The 23,414-nt window shown below is 43.0% G+C and overlaps 4 protein-coding genes across 4 annotated transcripts; 1 reads left to right on the top strand and 3 right to left on the bottom strand.

The window, feature by feature from the left end:
- Positions 1 to 391: 391 nt before the first annotated feature.
- Positions 392 to 4,188, bottom strand: LOC100825853 (proteasome subunit alpha type-5). Its single transcript, XM_003576115.4, has 9 exons — positions 4,029 to 4,188; positions 3,821 to 3,902; positions 2,996 to 3,076; positions 2,223 to 2,336; positions 2,044 to 2,145; positions 1,909 to 1,967; positions 1,405 to 1,507; positions 838 to 903; positions 392 to 745 (listed from the first exon to the last, which is right to left on the bottom strand). Exons 1-9 carry the CDS (start codon positions 4,040 to 4,042, stop codon positions 653 to 655), a joined length of 714 nt encoding a protein of 237 aa, XP_003576163.1. The 5' UTR covers positions 4,043 to 4,188; the 3' UTR covers positions 392 to 652.
- Positions 4,189 to 6,381: 2,193 nt separating this feature from the next.
- Positions 6,382 to 10,191, top strand: LOC100826994 (DNA repair protein RAD51 homolog B). The gene is made up of 9 exons (XM_003575455.4): positions 6,382 to 6,547; positions 7,594 to 7,738; positions 7,852 to 7,962; positions 8,054 to 8,145; positions 8,376 to 8,470; positions 8,573 to 8,686; positions 9,011 to 9,140; positions 9,356 to 9,477; positions 9,576 to 10,191. The coding sequence occupies exons 1-9, from the start codon at positions 6,440 to 6,442 to the stop codon at positions 9,697 to 9,699; spliced, it is 1,041 nt and encodes a 346-aa protein (XP_003575503.1). The 5' UTR covers positions 6,382 to 6,439; the 3' UTR covers positions 9,700 to 10,191.
- A 562-nt stretch (positions 10,192 to 10,753) lies between these two features.
- Positions 10,754 to 15,050, bottom strand: LOC100824322 (translation initiation factor eIF-2B subunit alpha). The gene is made up of 5 exons (XM_003576111.4): positions 14,648 to 15,050; positions 12,777 to 12,929; positions 12,556 to 12,697; positions 11,884 to 12,125; positions 10,754 to 11,264 (listed from the first exon to the last, which is right to left on the bottom strand). The coding sequence occupies exons 1-5, from the start codon at positions 14,993 to 14,995 to the stop codon at positions 11,058 to 11,060; spliced, it is 1,092 nt and encodes a 363-aa protein (XP_003576159.1). The 5' UTR covers positions 14,996 to 15,050; the 3' UTR covers positions 10,754 to 11,057.
- Positions 15,051 to 16,254: 1,204 nt separating this feature from the next.
- Positions 16,255 to 22,516, bottom strand: LOC104584396 (putative disease resistance RPP13-like protein 3). Its single transcript, XM_024463117.1, has 2 exons — positions 21,537 to 22,516; positions 16,255 to 18,626 (listed from the first exon to the last, which is right to left on the bottom strand). The coding sequence occupies exons 1-2, from the start codon at positions 22,382 to 22,384 to the stop codon at positions 16,394 to 16,396; spliced, it is 3,081 nt and encodes a 1,026-aa protein (XP_024318885.1). The 5' UTR covers positions 22,385 to 22,516; the 3' UTR covers positions 16,255 to 16,393.
- Between the last annotated feature and the right edge of the window lie 898 nt (positions 22,517 to 23,414).

Raw genomic sequence — 23,414 nt, 5'->3', positions numbered from 1 at the left:
GAAGCCACCGAACAACGGAACAAGATGAGAATGCTTAGAGCACTTCTAGAATCCAGGGACAATAAAAAAAATTTAAAACACGTCATTCTGGATGATTCACTGGATTTTTTTTAGGAAAAAAAAGCACTTCATTTCCTCATTTTTATTAAAAAGCACTATCCATAAAAAGTGTCATCCATTTAATATAAAATTTGTACTATGGAAGTAGTAAAAAATTTTGTTGGGCGACTTGATGTTGTGACAGGCCAGTTCCGGAAGAAAAGAAACATATGGTCAAGACTGCATTTCAAAACGATCATTGTTACGCAGATACTGCATGTTGTTGCTGCTCCTGTGATATCTAAACGATCATTGTTACGCAAATACAGCATGTTGTTACTGCTCCTGCGTATCAAACAGAAAAGGCCAAATACTGCATGTTGGGCTGCAAGTCCTGCGTATCAAACAGAAGGTTGTCGATCTCAGGTGACAAGTCCACAAACACTATCATCTTATAATCCTTGTCCACACCACATCAAAATGAAAAAGAGGTCAACATCATACAGCAATTGTGCTTGTGCTAATTGAAAGGCATGGACCTCCATCAAGGTGTAAAACGTACGGAAGCAGAACATATGTATCCGGGCTGACATAAGATAAAGATTTCTGTGTTTCACAATCGTCCGATGACTGCCTCGACCTCTGCAGGGGTGTAGAGGTGGTAGTTTGGTGCGACCTTGGCGATGTCGACATTATTTGGAGTCACCTGTTCCACGTAATATTTAAATTCCAGATACTTGCCCAAGGGTCCTAATTTGGCTGAAATCACAAGCATGGAGTTGGGTTCACATGGTTTACCTTTTCTTCCATAACCTGCTTCAAGATAGATAGAGCTATGGTTTCAGCCTCCTGAAGAGTCAACTCCTACAGAAGAAACTCAATCATCAATTTTCACAGATAACAATGGAAGCATATCACATACAAGAAAAGTTATACAAACATGCCATTTCAATGTTAAAGCCTACTGGCTATACAAATCCAGGACAATCCAATGTGACAGACCTCATGGTCAGCCTTATAGCTGTCTAAGCATCATGTAAAGTTCTTTTGTACATATACATGTCATGTTAAGTAGTGTACGATATAGTTCAGAGCTTCTTGGTATTGTTTCCAGTTGACAGAAAGTTCTATTTTTGGAGATAGGTCTATTTAAACTTTCAAAACTTTGTCTGCCGATATCTTCATTATTTAGACTCGATGCTTGGCAATCATGTGTTCATTTGCCTAGAATGTACTAGTGAAAGTATCGCAACTTTATTGACTCCAAAATATATTACAGTCGAAATCAGTCGGCCAAGGGGACGTTCTGAAAACCAAGTATGTGTCCAGAACACAACTTATTTATGAGCAAGGAGGGGCTATTACCTTGTTAAACTGCTCCTGTAAGGAGCTATCGGCACCTTCAGAACCTGAGCCAATTGCCTTGGCATTGCACTGCCAAAAGGTTCCAGATGGGTCAGTGTAGTACCTGCATGAAACAAGATGCAAACACCGAATATCAACAAACTAGATCTAGACATGAAGATTTTCCTTGTTTACACCTTCTAGAAATTCCTGGGAAAAAGGAAGGTAGACACTAAGGCCTGAGCACGGACGGAACAGGATAAACAATAAAAGAGAAACTTTGACAACATCGACAGTTCCTTCAAATTCCTTACATAAGAATCGAGATAAAATGCAACTAACATAATTCTTTGTTTTTACTTTCTTTGTTTTCACCATGACATGGGTACAGCTAAAACATCAAACAAACAAACAAAAACATGCAGGTAGAATTATGTGTTAAGAACATATTCAGATGCAGTTGTACAAGCATGCCTCCAAATTCAGTTATAATGCATTTAGTCAGTTGTAACAATTTGCACTTACAGGCTGGGACCATTTTCATCATGACCAGCAATGAGGAGAGAAACTCCAAAAGGCCGTGACTGTGGAAGCAAACAAGTAGATCAGAAACTCCAGTGGTCATATTGTGTTATGATAATACTAGCAAAAAATGCTCACCATTGACTCTTCTTCACCTTCTCCAAAACGAAGAGCTAGATCACAAATAGCTTGGGTCGTGGACTCAACTGTCATTGGCTCCCCATATGAGAATCTATGATTCTGATTATGAGCTCACAGTAAGACAAACAGAAAAGGCAATGAAGAAAGTAACAGAAAAAATAACAAAAGAAAAGTACTTGGGTCTCCACACGAGCATGCTCAACCAATGTTCTCGCATCGGCAATAAGGCCACTCATGGCACAGCCTACATGCTCATCAATTTCCATGATTTTCTCAACACTGCTAGGCTCCTGTATGAAAGGCAAAATTTAGTGCTCTTATATTTATTTGACACAATTGGACATGACACACAGCCATATAACATGTAAAAAGTAGAACACACACATAAAATATGATGGAGAGGGTTTTACCAATTAGTTTCACTGAAATAATGCAACTCAGTTGTACATATCAAGTATCCAGCAGATAATGTCATATGCTGCATCATATATTTTTGAAAAAAAGAAGGTCTACACCAGTTCTTCATATTGTAAATCATCACACAACAGATAAGTGATGGGACGGATCCCATCAATGGTGGTTCTAACACTTAATAAGTTTACGTTAGAAGTTAAATATCAAAACACTAATAATTAACAGATATATGGAGCATAAACTGGAAAATATATAGTACTAGAGAAACCCAAGCAACAACGTAATTGATAAGAAGATCTAATCCACCAAGATAATTTTACCGGCATTAAGAAACCCCGATACTTGTTTTTCCAAAGAGAAACATAAGATTATCCCAAAGTAAAATTAAATATAATCATCCTAGTGTGCAACAAAGAGCTCATAGTTTGGTACCGTTATGGACATTGTAGAAGCAGGCCATAAAATAGGAAATAGTCACAGTCAGTTTCAGAAGTAGTTTTGCAATCATATATCTATGCAACTTAACAGCAATTACCAGCAATGGCGAGGTCACACGTTTCTCCACAGCAAGAACAACCCCATCCTTCGTCTTCAGCCCTATTGCAGTAGAGCCCAACTACAAAAGCATCAACAGCAATAAAAAACATCACTCATATGCACATATGGATCGCAATATTAAACAGTGAAGTTGAAGCTGAAACTGAAAGTGGCTGCAACTATACCTAAAATGACCCAGGAAATTTAAAGGACATAATCACAGCAATTGACCTAGCAAATAAGCACTTGGAACAAAAATGACGTGAGCCTTCACAACAACACAACCATGACTAAATGACCCTAGACCCTAGTCCAAATTTCTTCCTTACAAGCCCTTAGGACCGCAAAGAAGTTGTTGCACTGTGGCTCCATGAGAAGGTGCGCGGAAATGGCACAATTTAGAACATACAAAATCACACCCAAAACAAGTGTGCCATTCCTGTACGCAGTAGAAGCCCTTCGTAGCAGCTAGGCATCTACCTGTTGAATTCGTCCTAAAACTAGACAGCGTAGTTGATGTTTGTTGTGCGCAAAAAACATCTAAAATCCTACAAGTTAAACTGCAGATAATCCACAAACAGCTTTGGCATTAGCATCCTACCGTATCATCACCTCATACAACAGAACAACACGAATCAAGCAACCTGAAGCATATATCTTCCCAAACAACCCCAGACCCCCACGGGGTAACCACGACCTCACCGCCATTCGCGCGCAGACAAACCCACTACTAACAACACACCGCGGTTGCCTCCTAACCAAATCTGCGCCGAGATCGAGAGCAAAAGAGGGGATGGCTCAGATTTCAGAATCCCCCACTCACCTTGATGGCCTCGATGGCGTACTCCACCTGGAAAAGCCGGCCCTCCGGGGAGAAGGTGTTCACGCCGCGGTCGTACTCCGTCCTGCGCGAAATACCCGCACAACAACATTTATCCCAGAAGATTTCACAGGAGAAGCAGCCCCGCCGGCGCGGAATCCAGCCGCGGATCGGGTGGGGGGATCTGGAGAGGGGAAGGATCAATTATTACCTTGTGAGGAACATGGTTGCGCGCGGCTTGCTTGGGCTCGGGGAAGAAGGGTTTGTGGGGGAGTCTGGGAGAGGAGAAGAGAGAGGGGAGGTTCTGCTTGAGCTTGAGGAAGAAGTAGAAGCGCAGAGAGGGTCTGCCTCTGCCGTGCGACCGTGCCGGAGTACCACGTCACGGAACCGTAGGTCCCACCTGCCAGTGGATACTTTTTTTTTCTTGAGAGGAAACCAATGGAGTCAATCCGATCCAGAGACCGGAGTAGAGATTTCGGATATGGGCCGACGTTCAGAGCGGCCCACTACCTATCCAAAAGCCTTCTTTTACGTGTCAGGCCTGTTCTCCTACGACCCTAAGTAAAAAGAAAATATCCTCTAAAAAAAGTAAAAGGAAAATAAAAAACCATATTTCAGCTTTCTCGAATGTATTTGTGTGTTCTAAACAATAATAATCTCCAACCATATAATATAATGAACGCGCATGTGGTCAATTTTGAATCCTGAAATCTATAAAAAACACCAAGTTAGTAATTTTAGTGACGACATGTCCAACTTAGGGTGATATAATGGACGATTAGGATTTTTGTACATCACTTTTTCACCTAATGACGTGGCAGTGGCTCTCGCTCTCGCTGCCCTTCATCTTCACCTTTGGCCCCGCCACTCTTCAAGTCCGGTGCGACGTATCAGATCCATACTCCCCAGAGGTGGCTACTGGTGCCTCTAGTCCCCTGCGACGTGGTGGTCGAGTCGTCCTATGTGGCTTGTCTCCCCACAACGAGATCTAGGATGAGCGCGTGGAGAGAAGGTTGTAAGGAGTGTGAGGGTATACGGTGCGGTGATGAACACGTGGGCGGGGGCGGGGGTGGTATGAGGACAGCTAGAAGGAACATGGTAGCCGGGGACCGTATACCCCGCGGGCGCCGTTGGAGGGTGTGTGGCAGTGGGAGGACGACAAGGCGCTGGTGATTTTCCTGGAGGAAAGGGGTGGGCTCCAATGGCGCCCGCGGGGTAGCTGTACATTACAGAAGTGTGGGCATGGGTGTTCAAGCACATGCTTGAGTGCATGGTGTGCGAGCGGTGACAGACTTGTGGTCGGAGATGGCCCACGGGGTGTCGAGGGCCGGATAGGCTCTTGCTTCGTCTGTGGCAGCCAAATGTACATTGTGGCGGGGTACGACGAGCGGAGGCTGAAACGGCACGGTGAGTTGTGGGACAAGTGGCGGATGGTGGTCGACAACGGGGTGCCATAGGAGGTGTGTCGGCCGCATGTTGTCGCCCACGAGTGGGAGGCGTAAAATCACTCCGTCACCTGCAAACATCAATCAAGAATTCATCTACACGCGCAGTTTTAGTGACCACTTGGCCAATTTGGGACAACTCTATGGTAGATTAAGGTTTTTTTACCACACTTTTAACTTGATGACGTGTCACTACCGGTTGTAGGTATCACACGTCTCCTTTCTTTGCCGGTAGCCCAAACACGGTCTCTCAAGCGTATAGGACCTAGGCATTGTAGGGCCGTGAGCCAGCCTGCTTCTGCAGCCTGGGCAAATCCTTTATAAATCAGCATTTGGCTCAAGAAAACATACATTAAGCTTTCAGATAACTACACTAATTATGAGTAAATTAGTGTATGGTCAGCACCGAGCTTGGCATCGTCATCAGGACTGTCTCCGCTGCATGCCACGTCCACAACGAGGAGGATGGAAGGGTGGAGTGGAAGATGGTCAAGGGTCCCGCCAAGTTCGCCGGGCTCAGGCCACTGGCGGAGCTACCGCCCGGCCACCCCGCGCAGTTGCCCGGGCTCGGCGAAAAATTTACTCATAATTAGTGTAGTTATCTGAAAGCTTAATGTATGTTTTCTTGAGCCAAATGCTGCAGAAGCAGGCTGGCTCACGCCCCTACAATGCCCAGGTCCTATACGCTTGAGAGACCGTGTTTGGGCTACCGGCAAAGAAAGGAGACGTGTGATACCTACAACCGGTAGTGACACGTCATCAAGTTAAAAGTGTGGTAAAAAAACTACCATAGAGTTGTCCTAAATTGGCCAAGTGGTCACTAAAACCGCACGTGTAGATGAATTCTTGATTGATGTTTGCAGGTGATGGAGTGATTTGTCTGATTTTATAAATGTCAGGATCTAAAAAATCAACCAAATGCGAGCAATGGTTATAGAATGTGAGATATTATGAGTGAAATACAGACTTTGGACGAAGGGAGAAAAAGAATGGCAGGAGAAAGAAGTTTTGCCTAGTGTCTTCCGCGAGAAGGAAAGGAAGCCGCGTCCCCGACAACCGCGAAGCCCAATTATAAAAAGTTTGGCGCCTTCGAGTTCTGTTCGAACCCCAAAACAAACCCCACCTCTCAGCTCACCTCCGCATTCAGTATCCCTCAGCCCGCTGCAAGTAGGTCCCCATGTCGTCATCGGCGGCAGCGCACCAGAAGGCGACCGCGGCGGCGGCGGCGGCGGCTCCCGCCGAGGAGGAGGAGGCTGGGGGGCCTTACCCCATCGAGCAGCTCCAGGTACGGTACGCTCCGCACCCATCTCACTCCTTCCCCTCTCTTTCTCAATTGATCCGGTCCTCACCCGCGGATGGCGGCAAGGACGGGCCATTCTTGATGATTCGCTTTTTTTTTCTCGTCATGGAATGAGGGATGTGACTGAATGCTGCAATTGTTTATGTTTCTTACCCTCTAATTCTCTCGTGTTTGATTCGATGGGTTCTCGGCCGTAAACCCAAGGTTCTTGCCCCCACGAAACGGCGTGAACTCGAGGATTTAGACGGCATTTCGGCCTATTTGGGGTTGCATTGAGGTTGGAGCCCCCTTCCTTGAACAGATTTTGGCCCTGAACCCCCAAATTCCCGCTTATTGTTTGCTGGGGATTTCACATGTATGAAGTGAATGTGGACGCTCTCTAATCGGTAGTAAAGACCTAATTTGTCAGCCCGAGTATCAGCAGAATCTTGATCCAGTGATTCAACGAAGTTGATCTGCTATTAACCTTTTGTTCTTGTCTTCCTGATATGAGACGTGGTTATCCCGATGTGGGCTCTTTTTATTTTTGCAGATCAAGTGATAAATACGATCATATATCTGCACTGCCAGTTCTTTAAGTCTGAAAAATACCGATTTCTAATTGCAACTAAAATTTATGTACATTATAGACGCACACAATGTCTTTCTGGAAAATACTAGTGCATTTACAATTTCATTGTATGATGTTCTAATTCGGTCAAATTTTGTGAAAGATCTATACAAGTTTCTGAAAGTAATTCGTCTAGTCTCCAAGGCATTGTCGTTAAGAAATCGTATCCCATTTTTCTGTCATCCTCAATCTCTCTAAAGTTTATTTCCCATGCTTGGTGTCTGCAATTCATAGTGAAAAGACGGTTTAACATTTAGTCATGTGCCCACAGTAACCTTCCTTTGCAGAATTCTCTTGTGTATGCCGTTGAATTGTATGTGATCTGTTTTCTTAATGGAAACATAGTGATTTTCTTTCTCAGAGAAAGTTCCCAGCTATTGATTTCAACTAAAACTAAAATTATGTGATATTTTCTATGAAGGCATCTGGAATAGCCGCAGTCGATGTGAAAAAGCTCAAAGATGCTGGTCTGTGCACAGTGGAGTCTGTTGTTTATTCTCCAAGGAAAGATCTTCTGCAAATTAAAGGAATTAGTGAAGCCAAAGTCGATAAGATAATTGAAGCAGGCAAGTAATTGTTTGTGTCCATTAATAGGAATTAGGGACATAGTTTACATTGCTTCCTTAAAATTGATGTTACTATATGGAAGTGCTTGAGTGTTGACAAAAAAATCTTGCAGCTTCGAAGTTGGTTCCACTGGGATTTACTAGTGCCACCCAACTTCATGCACAGAGGCTTGAGATTATCCAAGTTACAACAGGATCAAGAGAACTTGATAGAATATTGGAGGGTGTGTGTTTCTGCCTTCTGTTATTTCCTATTTGCTACAAAGTAACCTTGATATAATATGTACATAATAATAAGTGTAATCGTGTTAACAGGAGGAATAGAAACAGGGTCTATCACAGAGCTTTATGGTGAATTTCGATCTGGGAAGACTCAGTTGTGCCACACTCTATGTGTCACATGTCAGGTATCATGTTGACATATCAATTTTAAGTTAAGATACCACCACCTTAATACTAGCATAATTCCTAGAGCAATATGTGATCTCTTTGCTTCAATATTGGAGGACTGGCTACTTCTTTTCTTAACCACCAATTTGTGGCTGCATAGGAAATATCGTCATGACGTCATATTCCCCTTCTTTCACTTGCTGTCTATTTTTTCCAAGCTTGAAAAATATGGTGATGATTTATGCAGCTCCCATTGGACCAAGGTGGTGGTGAAGGAAAGGCTCTCTATATTGATGCAGAAGGCACATTCAGGCCACAAAGACTCCTCCAGATAGCAGACAGGTGATATGCCAACTTTTTTCTTCCTATACCAGTTAAATTTATTGTTTTTGTGTTACTATGTGGATTATGATTCAACCACTAAACAAGCTAATTCTGAATTAGGTTTGGCTTGAATGGTGCTGATGTTTTGGAGAATGTAGCTTATGCCAGAGCATATAATACTGATCATCAATCAAGACTTTTGTTGGAAGCAGCTTCCATGATGGTGGAGACAAGGTGAGTTCCCTTTTTTTTCATCATCATACACCATGATAGAACATATCTTTCAGAGTTACTCTATTACATTTGCTTTGGATAGAATAAGATCCTAGTGGACTAACTGCCCAATAAAAACTTATTTTGTATGATGATGCTATTGTGGCAATTAACATGCCTACACACTACAAGTGCCAGTTGCGGTAGTTACAGTCTGAGTATTGTGCTACCTGCTGCTATCAAGCCACTTAGGTTTTGATTCTACTTACACATGTTGGTTATTTCTTAGTTCTTACTGTTGTAATTATTGGACTATTCCCTCGATGCTGAACTCTATTGCTGCAGGTTTGCACTCATGGTTGTAGATAGTGCCACTGCCCTATACAGAACTGATTTCTCTGGTAGAGGGGAGCTATCAGCAAGGCAAATGCATCTAGCCAAGTTTCTGAGGAGCCTTCAGAAGTTAGCGGATGAGGTACATGAGACCTTTTGCCGTTAGCTGCCAATCAATCATGAAGTCATTGTCGTCTAGTACTTATATATGATCTTATGGAACAATATCAGAGCCAAATTGCAGCTTGTAGTGTTGGTTTTATTCTGCTAGATGGTATTCGATCAGCTGACTGAGTTTAGCAGCAAGATATTGGTCCCATGGATAGTTGCTCATTTAAGTTCTTGTGCTTGCTCTAGTTTGGGGTGGCAGTGGTAATTTCCAATCAAGTTGTGGCCCAAGTGGATGGCGGTGCGATGTTTGCTGGGCCACAGATCAAACCCATTGGCGGGAACATCATGGCTCATGCTTCCACAACGAGGTGCGCTTTCTTGAGTAACCCGAGTACCTGACATCACTGTGCCACTGATTCTGTTCAATTCCTCGCATCTTGTTTAACGCATTGGTGCTGTATGTCAGGCTTTATCTCCGTAAGGGAAGAGCGGAGGAGCGTATCTGTAAAGTGGTAAGCTCTCCCTGCCTGGCTGAAGCTGAAGCAAGGTTTCAGATATCACCTGAAGGCGTCACAGATGTGAAGGATTGAAAGTGCTATTTGCTTGTCCTGGGATACATGCCAATGCTCCTATCCATCTCCAGCCTGCTGATTGCATCTTCAGTAACAGATGCTAGCTTGTGCTGATGCAGGCCCTTCTGTACAGCAACCACCTGCGTGCAGAGGCACCGTAGGTAATAGGGTTCCCCTGGATGGAAATGGGTTGGCAGAGAGAAAATGTGATGTGCAGTTAATCACCCCTAATAGATGTTTTCTCATCTTGTTCCTCATTGTCAATGTAGTGCAACACTTGCATCAAGCAGCTATTCAAATTTGAGTGGCCCAATGATCCTCCCTCATTTGATCAGCTTATGTATTTTTTTGTTTTGACCAACAAAAACAGCTTACTAGTATGAACTTATGTTTCCATTTGACCTTGCCCATATCATAGGTTTTAGCATACACTGTGATTAAGGTTGGTATGGTCAGGGTTGATGGACCAGAAAATGCAATTATCCTAAAAGGTGTAGGTAGGCCCCAGAATCTGTTCTACTGATCTAACGAAGACAGTGCAATTACTTCCTCCGGCCAATAAAAGATGTCTTAAGTTTGTCAAAATTTGAATGTATCTAAACATGACTTAGTGTATAGATACATTCAAATTTAGTCAAAGTTGATACATCCTTTGTTGGATGGAGAGTACGTTATTTTCCAGGCCGGGTAGGAAACGAAGTATTGATATCCCCCACCGTCACAACATATTACCATGCCATTACTTCATATCCATTGGAGGAAATGGAAAACTTGGAATTAACCGTGGTTTTCATGTAGCACCTAATCTGACATTTTGTCCACCATCTTTTATGGAATTGTAACTAGTTTGCTACAAATAGAAAGACATACTAATCTATCTAGTGAGAACAAGTATGGTCCAATTCTGTCAAATATTGTTTTGATTTTGAGTCACCTGGCATGTTGGATATTGTGAAATGGAGGTAGTCATGTTCAAATGTGCAAGACGGTAATATTCACTTCTATCATTAGCAATTTGACGGCAGGAGATACAAATACCAAAATGACACCTTCCCTCGAAGACACTATTATATAAATGCAACCTTGTAAAGCCACTTGAGAATATAATTTTTTTTCTTTCCAAATTACACCATGTAAGTTCAAACTCATTTGATTCCAGGAGTCAGATATCACATAGGACTATTAACATCAAAATTATTGCTGAACTCCAGAAAGATACTCGGACAAAACTGGATTATCCTCCCGCATAACCTAGTTGAGAATTCTTTGAAACAATTCAGCACTGGGGCAAAGACAGCTGAAAAATGACAAGAAAACCCCCAATTCAACCCCCAGTACGTTACATCTCATCTGGACAACATACACCATAACAGTGATCATAGGTACAGCTGAATGAGCTCATCACTCACAACGGATGGCGTCAGAACACCAAGATCAGTCAAAAGAAGTGTGAGGTACTGGGGAGGAGTGTAGTCTCTTGCGGATGTCTCGACTTCCACACCAGCTGGTATCGGAACTCCAAAATCTATTGGTCGGTGAGCTGGTGTCATGTCCTTTTGGTCCAGGGGATACAGACGAGCAAACTACAAAAGTATCACAAACATAGGCTAATCAAATACTGAAACATATATTTAAAAAGAACACATGATAGTTATATGCTAAGATACCAAACAGGATACACCATCATATGTATACACTCGTGTACAATTTGGAACTAATCTATTATGTAGCCAACAATTGAGTGTAAGATGCAACAAGTTAACCACAGAAAATGCGATGAACTCCTCCTGCTAGGATATGATGAATAATGAACGAGACAAGTCGTAGCAGTGGCAAATGATTTGTGCAAGTAGTGGGCAGCAGCAAGTTATGAAAGATGGGTCTGCGGAGTGTAGAATATTGAATTCCTTAAAATGTACACATATTGTGAATAGGATGACTGAAATGAAATTCACTTCCATATCAATTGCTCGTAATGATCCATGAAAAACAATAAAGTAAACGGCAACACTGTATGTAACATGTGTGAATCTCCATGTCTACCTGTTAGACTTAAATATACAACAGTTTTCATTTACTATTCTTAAATATTCAAACAGTTCTGGTTTTAATTATTTTTATTACAAAAGGTAACATGAAAAAGCTTGTAGAGCAACAACATGAGCGAAACAATTGTTAGTAAACCATCATAGTAGACAATACCTTATAACTTTCAGCAGCCACGTATACAGGTTTATTCATGCTATTAGCCACAAGAGCTATCTGGTAAGTCCCCATCATATTAATAATTCCTCCACTTTCAACAACCCCGTCAGCACCAACAAATACCATGTCAACTTCATCCATGGAGTAAGCAACAGCTGAATCAATTAGCACCTTAACAGGGATACCTAATGCTGCAAGTTCATTTGACATCCGCAGGCCAGTTCTGTCTGGTCTGCCCTCTGCACGTGAACAAAATAACAGATGAACATAATAAATAACACTTAACATCATGCTCTTTGCAAGCACAAAATGAACACAAAAAACAAAACATTTGTCATCGTGGTAACTAGCCTGAGGGAGGCTAACAACAAAACATGGACAACTGAAAGTTGTAAATGACAAGATGTTGGCAGTTAGAGCATACATCCACTCAAGATGTAACAATTCCAACCGACAAGGAACTACATAACATCTACGGAGTAACTGCCAAGATAAAAGGGCAAGATATGACAAAAATAGAATTTTCAGTCCAAACACATTAGGATGCACTTTCAGTTCATGCATGAACATAATCACCCAACCCTCACTGCCGCCCAGCTATGAAAAAGTTATTAAATTTGCTGAACCTAACTGAAATAACTGAATAGGAAAAGGACTAGAGCAAAATACCTGTGCATAGCACCCGGAAGAGTTTGCGATTTGAGGCAGCTAGCTTTAGGATTTCCAATACTACTCTGGAATAGCCATGTACCAACATAGTGCAACCATCTGAGATGAAATCCTGGCTGAGCATGGCAATTGTCTTACGAGCCTACACAAATATTGTTCCACCAAATTAGTTAAAAGCACAAACTATCTTATTAAAAAGTATATAACAAATCATTAGTAACCTTTAATGATATCTCTCCAAATTTTTCCCCTCGCTCAATCAGGCGAGATTTTGCTGCATCGAACTTCTCATGTTCCAAATGTGAGGTTCTTGTTACAAACCGCATGAACAAATCACAAGCAGCAGATAGAGAAATGGAAGTAGCATCCCAGGACTGAAATGTCGACAAATTTTAAATGTTAATTCATTTAGTCTAAGATGGGAGCTTTCACAAAAAAAACATGAACAGCCAGAAGTAACCTAACCAATTATAATCATGAAAGAACTTGTGATGAACAAACATTCAAACCCTGTATGACTCAAGAAAATATGACGGGGGAATTTTGACATACAGTACCTAATACTTTTTATGCTAATGCAAAGGGGTCTTCATCCTTAATGAGAAAAAACTTTTCGTTCTTGAATTTTCATCAAAGTTCACTTCTCTTCCTACATGTTTTGTTTGGTGCAAAATGAACCCTGAACTTCCAAATCATTCACTGACCCTCTTTTGCTGGTCTAGGTGCTGGAACAGACTATGCGGCAAAATAATCCACAACACCAAACCCAACCAGACTGCCATTGCTTGGCCGACAACCATAAAACTCAATAGAATTGCTATCTGCTTTTCTAATCTGGCTACTTAGCAGTTCATGCAACCACAACACTCAGTAACATTGCATATGCTTCACTAATATAGGTACTGAGCAGTGAGCACTTAGGGCATCCTCAACAGCAAAGGGGAAGTACCGGTAGTTAGCTTCCTTCTCTCTCCCATTCCTTTTTCTCTCTCTTCAATCAATCATTTATCAAAGTAAAATTTTCAGTTTGGACCCACATGGCATACTCATTTCTTCATTAAACTATCTTCTCATATTCTTGGTCCTTGTGCCAAGGTTGTTACTTCTACAGCATACCACCTCTTCATCTTTTTGTTCCACCTCAGCCAAAAAGTAAGAAAGAGACTCTAAGTACCTGCTTGGTACCCCTTATTGGAGATGCCCTTAAGTTGCTCTACATTGTTATCTTTCTCATATATGATTGAACTCAATTGAGCTGCATGTGCTATACACCCATTGGATGGGTGCACTATGCTGGTACATGGCTGCATGACAACCACAGTACCAGCACCTTCGTGTCTTGAAACAGACCATCTCGTCATTTGTTCTCACACTCTGATGGCCCACTCCCCACCCCGTGCGCCCTCCAAAAGAACAAATTGGTTTAGGTGAATGACTTGCTAAATTTTTACTTAGGGTTTGGTTTGCACCAAATGAAGTCATTTAGGATGAAAAAGTGAAAATTGGTGAAATTCAAGATGAAATCACGAAAGTAGGAATTTTTCCTTTTTAATGCCATTACAAACAAATAAAGACAAAGTAGAAGTAACATGACGGGTATGTCATGTTGTAACAATTTTGAATATAAATAGAAATGCAACAATTTCAGAGGAACACTTAAGGCCATGGGAGCTAATTAGCTATAATAAGAATCGCTGCAAATCGGGCTTCCATAAGGTACCCAGAAAAATGAAAACTTCTTTAACCCCTGTAGGATATAGATTATGAAACATGATATCATGCCACTAACTGTAGTGGGAGTCAGGGAACTAAAGATCAGGTCTGTTGGCAATGCAGACTTAGAGAGCCTGCAAACACAATTTCATCAACTTTCCTGCCTAACTTGACAACGTCACTCCCAAAGTATGAAATCATTCACCGTAAGGTTGTTGAATGCAGTTTTCAACTAATACTTAGTCAATAGCACCAATTAGACAAAACTCGGAGAGAAATCCTGTCACTTGCAATATACTCATATATTATGCCAATAATTTGAACAGGCACATGGGAGCAGTAGGATGGAATAGGGGAAAGCACTGGATGATTTAGGGACCTTGAGCTTGTCGGAAGCCTTCTTGAGCTCGATCTCGAGCTCCATCATGGTGGTGGCCCTGCTGGAGCGGATGACGGCGGCGAGCGCCATGATGGCGGCCACGGCCTCCGCAGCCTCAGGCTTGCGGCGCCAGAAGTTGAACTCCTCGATCACGCCGCCGCCGTTGCTCCCGGGGGACGGGGGAGGGGCCGCGTCGGCGCCGGCGCCGGCATCTGGGAAGGAGGCGGCGGCGGCGGCAGCGTGGGCGAGCCAGTCGCTGGAGACGACGGCATGGTGCTCCGCCCGCGTCTGGTAGTAGGCGGAGATGGGAGGGTCGGGGTTAGGGTTTTGGGCGGCGTCGAGCTCCATGAGAGGGGAGACGAGGAAAAAATGGAGAAAGCTGAGGATACGAAACCATCACCGGTGTATCTGACTTTCGCATCCTAAACCAGCTGCCACGTGATTATTCATTGGTAAATATTGCTTACATGAAAAATAGGACGACACATTTCCATGTTATTCTTATGGAAGAATAAACTCAGCAACAAACATGTAATTCAGTCTAACTTTTTTTCTTCCGCCACACAAGAAATTAGTGACAAAGATAACCAAATTTATATATACCACGCAAACACATTTGCATTCTCTCTCTTAAATCATCGTATCATGAGTTCCGATACTTATACTTCCTCCGTCCAATAAAATATGTCTTAATTTTGACTAAATTTGAATGCATCTATACACTAAGTTATGTCTAGATACATTCAAATTTTGACAAACTTAAAACATCTTTTGTTGGATGGAGGGAGTATGAGATTTTTAAGCTTATATAAACAATATTGTTTATGTAAATTAAAATCACCAATTTTGTACAAATATTTAATATTTATCATTTTCTAGAGTTGTTTAATAGGAAAAAATAAAATAATACTACAATTTGTCAACCATTAATAATATTTGGCATGCTGAATGTTATAGGTATATAAGCTTGGGATAAAAAGTACAGATGAATACACCAAAATAAAATTCTTCACAAAATGAATGATCTTGAAAGTGAACCTCGATCCAAATTTGAATTTCGAACCAAGTTTTGCAATAATTTGTACACTTTTTGTGTTGTTTTCTTACTATGGTTTCACTTGGCATTAATGATGAGCAATGTGAATTAAATCAACACCTTGTACGTGAAAAATAATTACTTATCATTTTCTTGAACCGTTTAATAGAGAAAAATGAAATAATAATAGAGAAAAATGAAATAATACATAAACTTTGGTGTGACTAAGCAGTACTTGATTTTGTCAAGATGAGGCTGAAATAATACCCGTACGGCGGGGCTGCGAAAGGGCATGGGAAGGCCAAGGCATGAGCACCAGAACGTCATCTGCGTTCATGGAGACACGCAGTGGGCCGAGACGAACGTCTCTAGCAAGGAGCTCGTCCAAGAAAACATCATGTTAGCGAATTGGCAAGACCGTGCAGGACGTGATCTTCTGGATGTTAACCCGCAGCCCAGACACCGCCGGGCTGAAGAGGTCGTCAAGCACATAGCTCACTGTCGCCAAGTCCTGAACCGTGGGAACCAAATAGGCCTCTGTGAACAGCATTGGGGGTACGTACGCCCTGCATGACCAAACTTTGTACCACAAGGAGAACTGAAAATATTGTTCAAACTGTCATCACGTCACATATACATTGTTGAAATTGTAATACGCTTTTATTTAATCGGGACATGAATTATTTTAGGGATAAAAACTAGTGAAGTCATTATTCGACGCCGTGCTTCTCATTAGCTAATAAAAACTCTAGTCTTGGCCTGTTGCTGTGGTCCTTTGTCTTCGCTTTCCATTCGTCCTTCTTGGCATCTTGGAGAGAGGATTTGAGGACTACTTGATCGAGATTCTTGAAGTTTGCAATATTGCTGGCACAGAACCCTTGGACATCGTCACAGATGAGCTGAAGGGTGGTAAGATACTTCATGGCTTCTCGGGTAATATTGACCTGTGGTAGCTTTTTTGCCTGGACGAATAGCCCCTTGAGAGATCGGAAATCATCGTTGCCCACGTCCAAGCTGTCATCCCCGAACTCCTTGCTGTCCTCGACGATCTTCAGGTACTTGAGGTAGCTCAATCTCTTGAGAACCAACAAATCCTTGCTGCATAAACCAGTCAATGAGAGGTGTACCTCTTGGAGACTCGGCAGCGCAGCCGCCTCCGTGATGAAGCCAGGCAGCTTGCTCAGCTTCCCGTGAAGCTTAATCGACTCAAGAGTAATGCTGCTCCTTTCCTTGAGCTTCAACTTGTCCAGGAAGTCCATGCATTGGTTCTCAAAATGAAGAGATAGAGATTCGAGCCCATCGCTCAACGAGAACCGTTCCTGAAGGAAGGAGACCAGGGCCTCAGTGAGTTGTTCACTTGGAGCTTCGCCTTCGTTTCTGCTCCTCCACCATATCTTAACTTTCTTCAGTTGCTTCATGTGGTGCAAAATGTACTGGAAACCATGGCTCTTGCTGGTATTGTCAGCGCCGGCAGCGCCGGCGGCGGTGGTAATGCAGATGCTGTCGTTGCTATTGTTGGTGCTGCCAGTGCCGCCACTTAATAGCAGAATCTTGTCCTTGCGCGAGGAGGCGCCAATTACCTTGCGTTTGATCGTTGTCGCCCACCGCTGGTTGCTGCTGGCTGGCCCACCGCTGTCGGCAGCCATGGCTGGCCCACCGTTGATGGTGCTATTGCTTATGACGAAGCCAGCCAGTGTGTGCATCTGACGGCCTATCTTCTCTGCTGCCTCGTCCTTGATGTGGTCCGGCAGCTCAAACTTGCCGAAGAGGTACGCCAGGCGGGGCAGGAGGATGACCTCGAGAGGCAGCTTTATCACCGGATCCATCTTGGCATCTCGCACGTCCAGCATCTCCAGATGGCACAGCTTCTCCATCTCCTGGGGAAGCACGCTCACGTCCGTGCCCCTCAGGTTCAGGTACTTGATAAGTACAAGCTTACATATGCTCTTCAGCACCTGCAGATTGACGCCTGTGCACTTGTCCAGATCAAGGAGGCGCAGGTGCTTGCACTTTCCCAAGTCCAATGGCCGCTTGCACCCCACCATGTTGAGCGACCTGACGCTCCGTAAGTCTTCACTGCTGACGTTCTTGCTGCCGGTGCTATCCAAGGAGAGCCAGCGGATGGAACATCTGGAAGTCTGTGCACTCAAGAAATTCCCTTTGGTTCTAGGGCTAGCAAAGTTCTTGGAGATGGACTTGTTGATGAGGAATTCGAGCATCACGCCATGGACTCTGCACCTCTTCATCCAAGGTTTCAGACTGGGAACCTGTTGATCCTTTGCTGGTGATGGTTCAATGATGCTCCCGTCAATCAGCGTGTGGAAGACTGCCAGTGCTGTGAGGTCGTTCTGCTCAGAATTGGGCACCAATCCTTCAGCTATCCAACGCCTTGCAAGGCTTTTCCTATTGATATCAGAGTCCCTGGGGAACATGCTCATGGATAATAAGCATGTCTTGAGATCACACTCGTAGGCGTAGCTTGGCAGCCCTTCGTAGCTTTCTACCAGGACACTTTGCAACTTTTTAAAGGCTTCATGATTGCCAGGTGCTGTGAGATGTTTGCCTAGCATGCCATGGCAAGCTAATTGCTTGCACTGACGCTCCAGATTATTTTTTCCCTGTAATTTCAAGAACCGAGCAACGCTGATGATCGCCAGCGGTAAACCACCACAATTTGTTAAGATTTCATCTGAATATCTCTCCAGATCTGGACAACGGCAGTCGTGTTCAGTTTCCAACACATTTCTACGAAATAACTTCTTTGAATCTTCACTGTTAAGACCTCGCAGTTTGTAGACGTAGCCGCCGGAGCTGCATGCTGTGGCCACCGATTGAACATCTGTCGTCGTAATAATTACGCTGCTTGTTTCGCCCTTCGGGAAGGCGGACTTCATATCGAGCCATACTTCAGCTTTTCGTATGTCATCGATTACAATCATGTACCTGTTAATTGAACAAATTCAGTGATCACTTTACTCAGTTTGTAGCCGCAGAACTGTGGTATACAAAACTTATTTTATAAGGAGTAATTTATATCGTGGCAAAATAGATATGTGAGTGTGACTAGAAAAACATTAAATAGCCAAGCAGAAAATAGGCTAAAAGAAAACAGTCAGAAAAGGCTGGATAATCCATCTTGATATACTAAAGGTAACATAACTCGACAACATTTCAGATAACCATAGAGACAAGCAACGGTGGAGCCAGGAATTATTAACGCCTCAGGACCAAAAAAGAGTGCAGCCAAAAAAGTTCCCCCAAATTCAAGGCATATGAAAAGAAATCATAATTAATAATTATGTAAACACGATATTCATTGGTTCGAGTCATAATAGATGAGTACAAAAGAAAGTAACCAAAGTGCTGATTGGTCCGACAAGCTCGAACGGAGGATCATAAATAGAAGCAGAATCATCCATCCGTCACACTCCGCCTAACTACAGAAGGTCTAAATTCTAAACTAAATCAGGAAACAAACACAAATGAAACATTGAAATTTAAGTGGGAATTTGGGAATCGAGGGGGAGTGAAAGTTAGGACCACCGATTGGAGGCTGGAGCCTAGAGAAATCGCTCGGGGGAGACCAATTTTTGGGAAACGGCTGGCGGCGACCTACCGCCGCAGGCCGGGGGAAGGCGTTGCGTTGGAAGCACTGCGAAGGCTGGGCGCAGCCGCTTGTGGCCAGGCGGCGGCAGCGGCTCTCTCCCGGACATCTCGAGCCCCCCGACTGCTGTGTGCTTGCTTTTTTCCTTTTGTGCGTGCGATTTTTCGTTGGGCACAATTGGCAGTGCCGGGCTAGCCGGTTAGGGTTCGAAGTGCGCTAAGCTAATGGTGGGCTGCGCCCTAAACTGAGGCACAGGTGGGCTGCGTCCCAGCGCCAGGCCGAGGCTCAGGCCTTCTAAGGTATACGGTATAGGCCAGAATTTTGGTCTAGAGTAAATTAAAAAAATTACTCCAAATGAACGCTAGCCCCAGATGTTGACCCGATCGTGAACCCTAGCCCCAAATGTTGTCCTCCTCCGTGTCATATTAAGTGACTAAAATTTGCCAAAAATATGAAAAAAACATCTAAATGCATGTAATAGAAAGTCACTTAATATGACACGGAGACGGTACTTTTTTTAATTTACTCTTTTTGCTACGCGCCCAGGACATGGTCTGGGCTAACCGGGGCCAGCTTGCCCTTTGGAGACAAGTTCACAAACTAAGCATACACTAGCACATTACCCTTTCCCTCAAAAAAAAAAAGAAAAAACCTATTCCTCTCATCCATATTAATTGTCGAAATATAAATGTATGTAGATGCTTTTTAGGCATAGATACATTCATATTTGGACAAATTTGAGACAATTAATATGAATCGGAGGGAGTAGCAAATTACACATGAAGTGCTCTGGACTAAAATAACACGATTAAAGAGAATGATGTACTGCTATTTGTTATCTTAGATCATATAATCCATATTCGTTCTCATCTCAATGATTTGTTCCAAATCAATAAGTGACGTAAAAGAAAATGAAACAATCTGAAGGTGATTTATGTTTTGGAATAACTTACTATTTCTAGGTACTCCATCCCTTATAAGATGTTCTAGATTTTTCAGTAAGTCAAACTTTTTAAGATTTGACCAAAGTTATAGACAAATGTAATACATACCGTATCAACTGGTTATAATACGAAAATATGTATCATTGGGGATTTAATTAAACTAATTTGCAGTTGTAAATGTTGTTAGATAAAATTTTCTATAAACTTAATCAAATTTTCTAAAGTTTAACTTATGACGAAGTTAGAACATCCTATAATTTAGAAGGTATGAAAGTAATAAATAGTGTAAAAATAGTTAGACAATATACTAGTTAACTCCAACATGGCTCATATCCCTCAATTGATTCATGCATGTCTCAGAGCATAAGATTAATCTGTTAAGATCTCCATTTCCTTGTTTTACTCTCTCTCTCTCTCTCTGTCTCTCTCTAGCTTACTATTCAATAGATGTAGGATGCAGGCAGAGCAAATCATATGCGTATGTGTTGCTTAGTCAGATTAAGGACCTCTTGGATCCATATGATTTTAAAAATATAGAGGAAATATGTAGTAATTGAATGGCATGCCATGTTAAATCCTGCAAGAATTCAAAACACAACAATATGCAATAAAGTTGTTTAATTGCAACAAAGGAAAAATAAAAACATACTTCAAAGATTTGGCGCTAACCATAATTGTCATAGAAATAAAGGAAATTTCCATGAGGTTAGATCACATAGAAATTTTCCTTCGGAATAGAAAATTTTCTATGGGTTGAAATCCTCCAAATCAAACGAGTTGTATAGGAAAACTTCTTTAGAAATATAATCCTCTAAAATTTCTATAAGATTCCTTTGAATAAAAGAAAACCTAAAGGGACCGAAAACCAAAAAAAGGATGTAAAGGCAACAACTGGTGGCCAAAAAGTTAGATGAGGCAATGCCTGAGAAGAACAAAAAAGAAGATCGAACCAATCTTGATCTAACAGATAGTGCATATTTTGAATGCTATATGTTTTTAAACTATGGTTAATACTCTCAGTAATTCAGACAGAAAAGATCATACTATCCTTTTAACTGAAGAGGTAAGTTGTAATCTCAACCGGCATTGGAAGCCGTAATACTTTTTAAGGTGTATACAGAACCAGCCCTCTAAATCCAAGACAGTTATTATGGATCGGAGGGAGTAGAAGATTTAATTAACATTACCACGAGCAACTACTATATGTTTTTAACAGATCGACCATTTTTTTTAAAGAACTTAGGCCGTGTTGGCGGCATATGCAATTATACAGAACTAATGCGTGTGCATGAAACGTAAGTATACCTTTTGTTCTCAAGGTATGACTTGAGAATGGGCCTGAGGTCAGCAGCATCTTCCTCTGCAACCTTGTTATCATCCTTGACTTGCATAAGGATCCCCTTGAGGAGGTCCCTAGCACTAGCACTAGGACTGCTGTTGCTGTTCCCCGACGGCGGTGGCGGCACCCACGCCCGGAAGTCGAACTCCCGACCTTGGGAGTCCTTCTGGTGGTCTCGGTACACTTGGTCTGCTAGGGTAGTCTTCCCCAGACCGCGACGCCCAACGATGGAGATCACCCTGATCAGCTGCTCTGTCTGGCTCTCGGCGTGGACAAGCAGCTCACGGACATCCCCCATGGGTTCTTCCATGCCAACGGGCTCAACGGAGGAGGAGGAGTTGTGGTCGTCTCCTCCAATATTGTTGCTGTTGTTGTTGTCTGAGTTTCCGTTGTTCAGGCCGGGCGCTGTCGACGGGGGGATTTGCTGCTTCCACTTGTGCAATGCCTCCACACGCTTCTTGAAGGTCCGGATCTTGTCGGTTTGCTCGTCGCGGCTGTCCAGCTTCACCGCCATGCCCACCACACGGCGGATGAACACTGGTTTAGGCTTGGTGCCCATGAGATCTATGAAGTCCTCAATGTCATATGCCAGGTTCTGGAGTTGAAGGATCCAAGCCTCTTCTAGCGCAACTTGGCCGCTGCTGCCCGCCCCTTCGTAGTGACTCCTGATTAATGCATTCATCATGTGCATGTCACTCATGATTTGCTCCAGCTCGCTCTTCAGCTCCCTCGTCAGCCTCTTGTCCTCGCCCACCACATGGATGACTCCATTGACCTTGCTCAGGGTGGATTCGATGACTCGGTAAATATCCATCGGATAATGGACGCCGGTGGCCGGCCTCACTACCGGCCGGCCGGACTGCCTACTCCTGATCTGCCAGTTTCACTCACACACGCTACTCTCCCTTCTTCTTGGTCAGAGATGACACAGAAAAACACAGCTGGCTCAACTCAATGGGAAGTCGCTTCTTTGGACTCTTATTTTGGCAGAGACTACTTACCACGCGAGCTCGATCGAGGCGGATCTAGCATCGATTCTTAAGGGCACGTCAGAGAGTAGCAGGTGATTAAGGCCATCCCCAAGTTGCAGCGTTGACATTCAGCGCACCAGCACACCAGCACGTTACTAGGACTCCACAAGAGATAACTCATACGATGGGTCGTCGCGCCTCGTAAGTTGTATTACACGAATAAAAAGACAACAACTATAGGAGTTCCTTCTCCTTTACATAATCTGTCTCTTCACAAATCACAAATAGTACTATTTACTTGCTTTTTGCTCCACACCGAAATATATATTACCTACACTGCAAGGCAGAATTGAACCAAGAGCGAGTTGATGTCATGTTTCGGTGAGTCAGAAATGGTTATCTTTGACACTTCCCTAAAGAAGTACACGTCAATGATGTTTCTTATGTGAGTAAAAAAAGTTACATATGACGTTTTTTTTTGTCGACGTCAGATTCCACCATTAAATTTTTTATTTAAATCGCAGGGAAACATTGAGCCAATCAGAATTTCATTCATTGCATGCAAGATCTGCTACATTTCAAACAAGTTCGACCACATTACATTGCAGACCTTATCTGCTACATTTCATACCAGGTACACACATCAGAGCATTGTCGACAAGATCAACAGCGCCCGGCAACATCATCCATGAGCTTCGTAGCGCCATGCCCATGCGAGGTGCGCGGCCCGAGACAACAAGAGGAGCCGGTGTTTTGGGGATGAGAAAAGAGGAAGCTGCTTATGGCGGTGGAGTTAGTTGAGGCAATGAAGAAGAACAAAGAGGGGATTTAAGGAACCTAATCACGATCACCGGGGTACCTCGTGGACATCTC

This window comes from Brachypodium distachyon, chromosome 4, assembly GCF_000005505.3.
Source record: "Brachypodium distachyon strain Bd21 chromosome 4, Brachypodium_distachyon_v3.0, whole genome shotgun sequence".
In the NCBI taxonomy this organism is placed as follows: domain Eukaryota; kingdom Viridiplantae; phylum Streptophyta; class Magnoliopsida; order Poales; family Poaceae; genus Brachypodium; species Brachypodium distachyon.
This window is presented reverse-complemented; position numbering and strand designations above follow the sequence as displayed.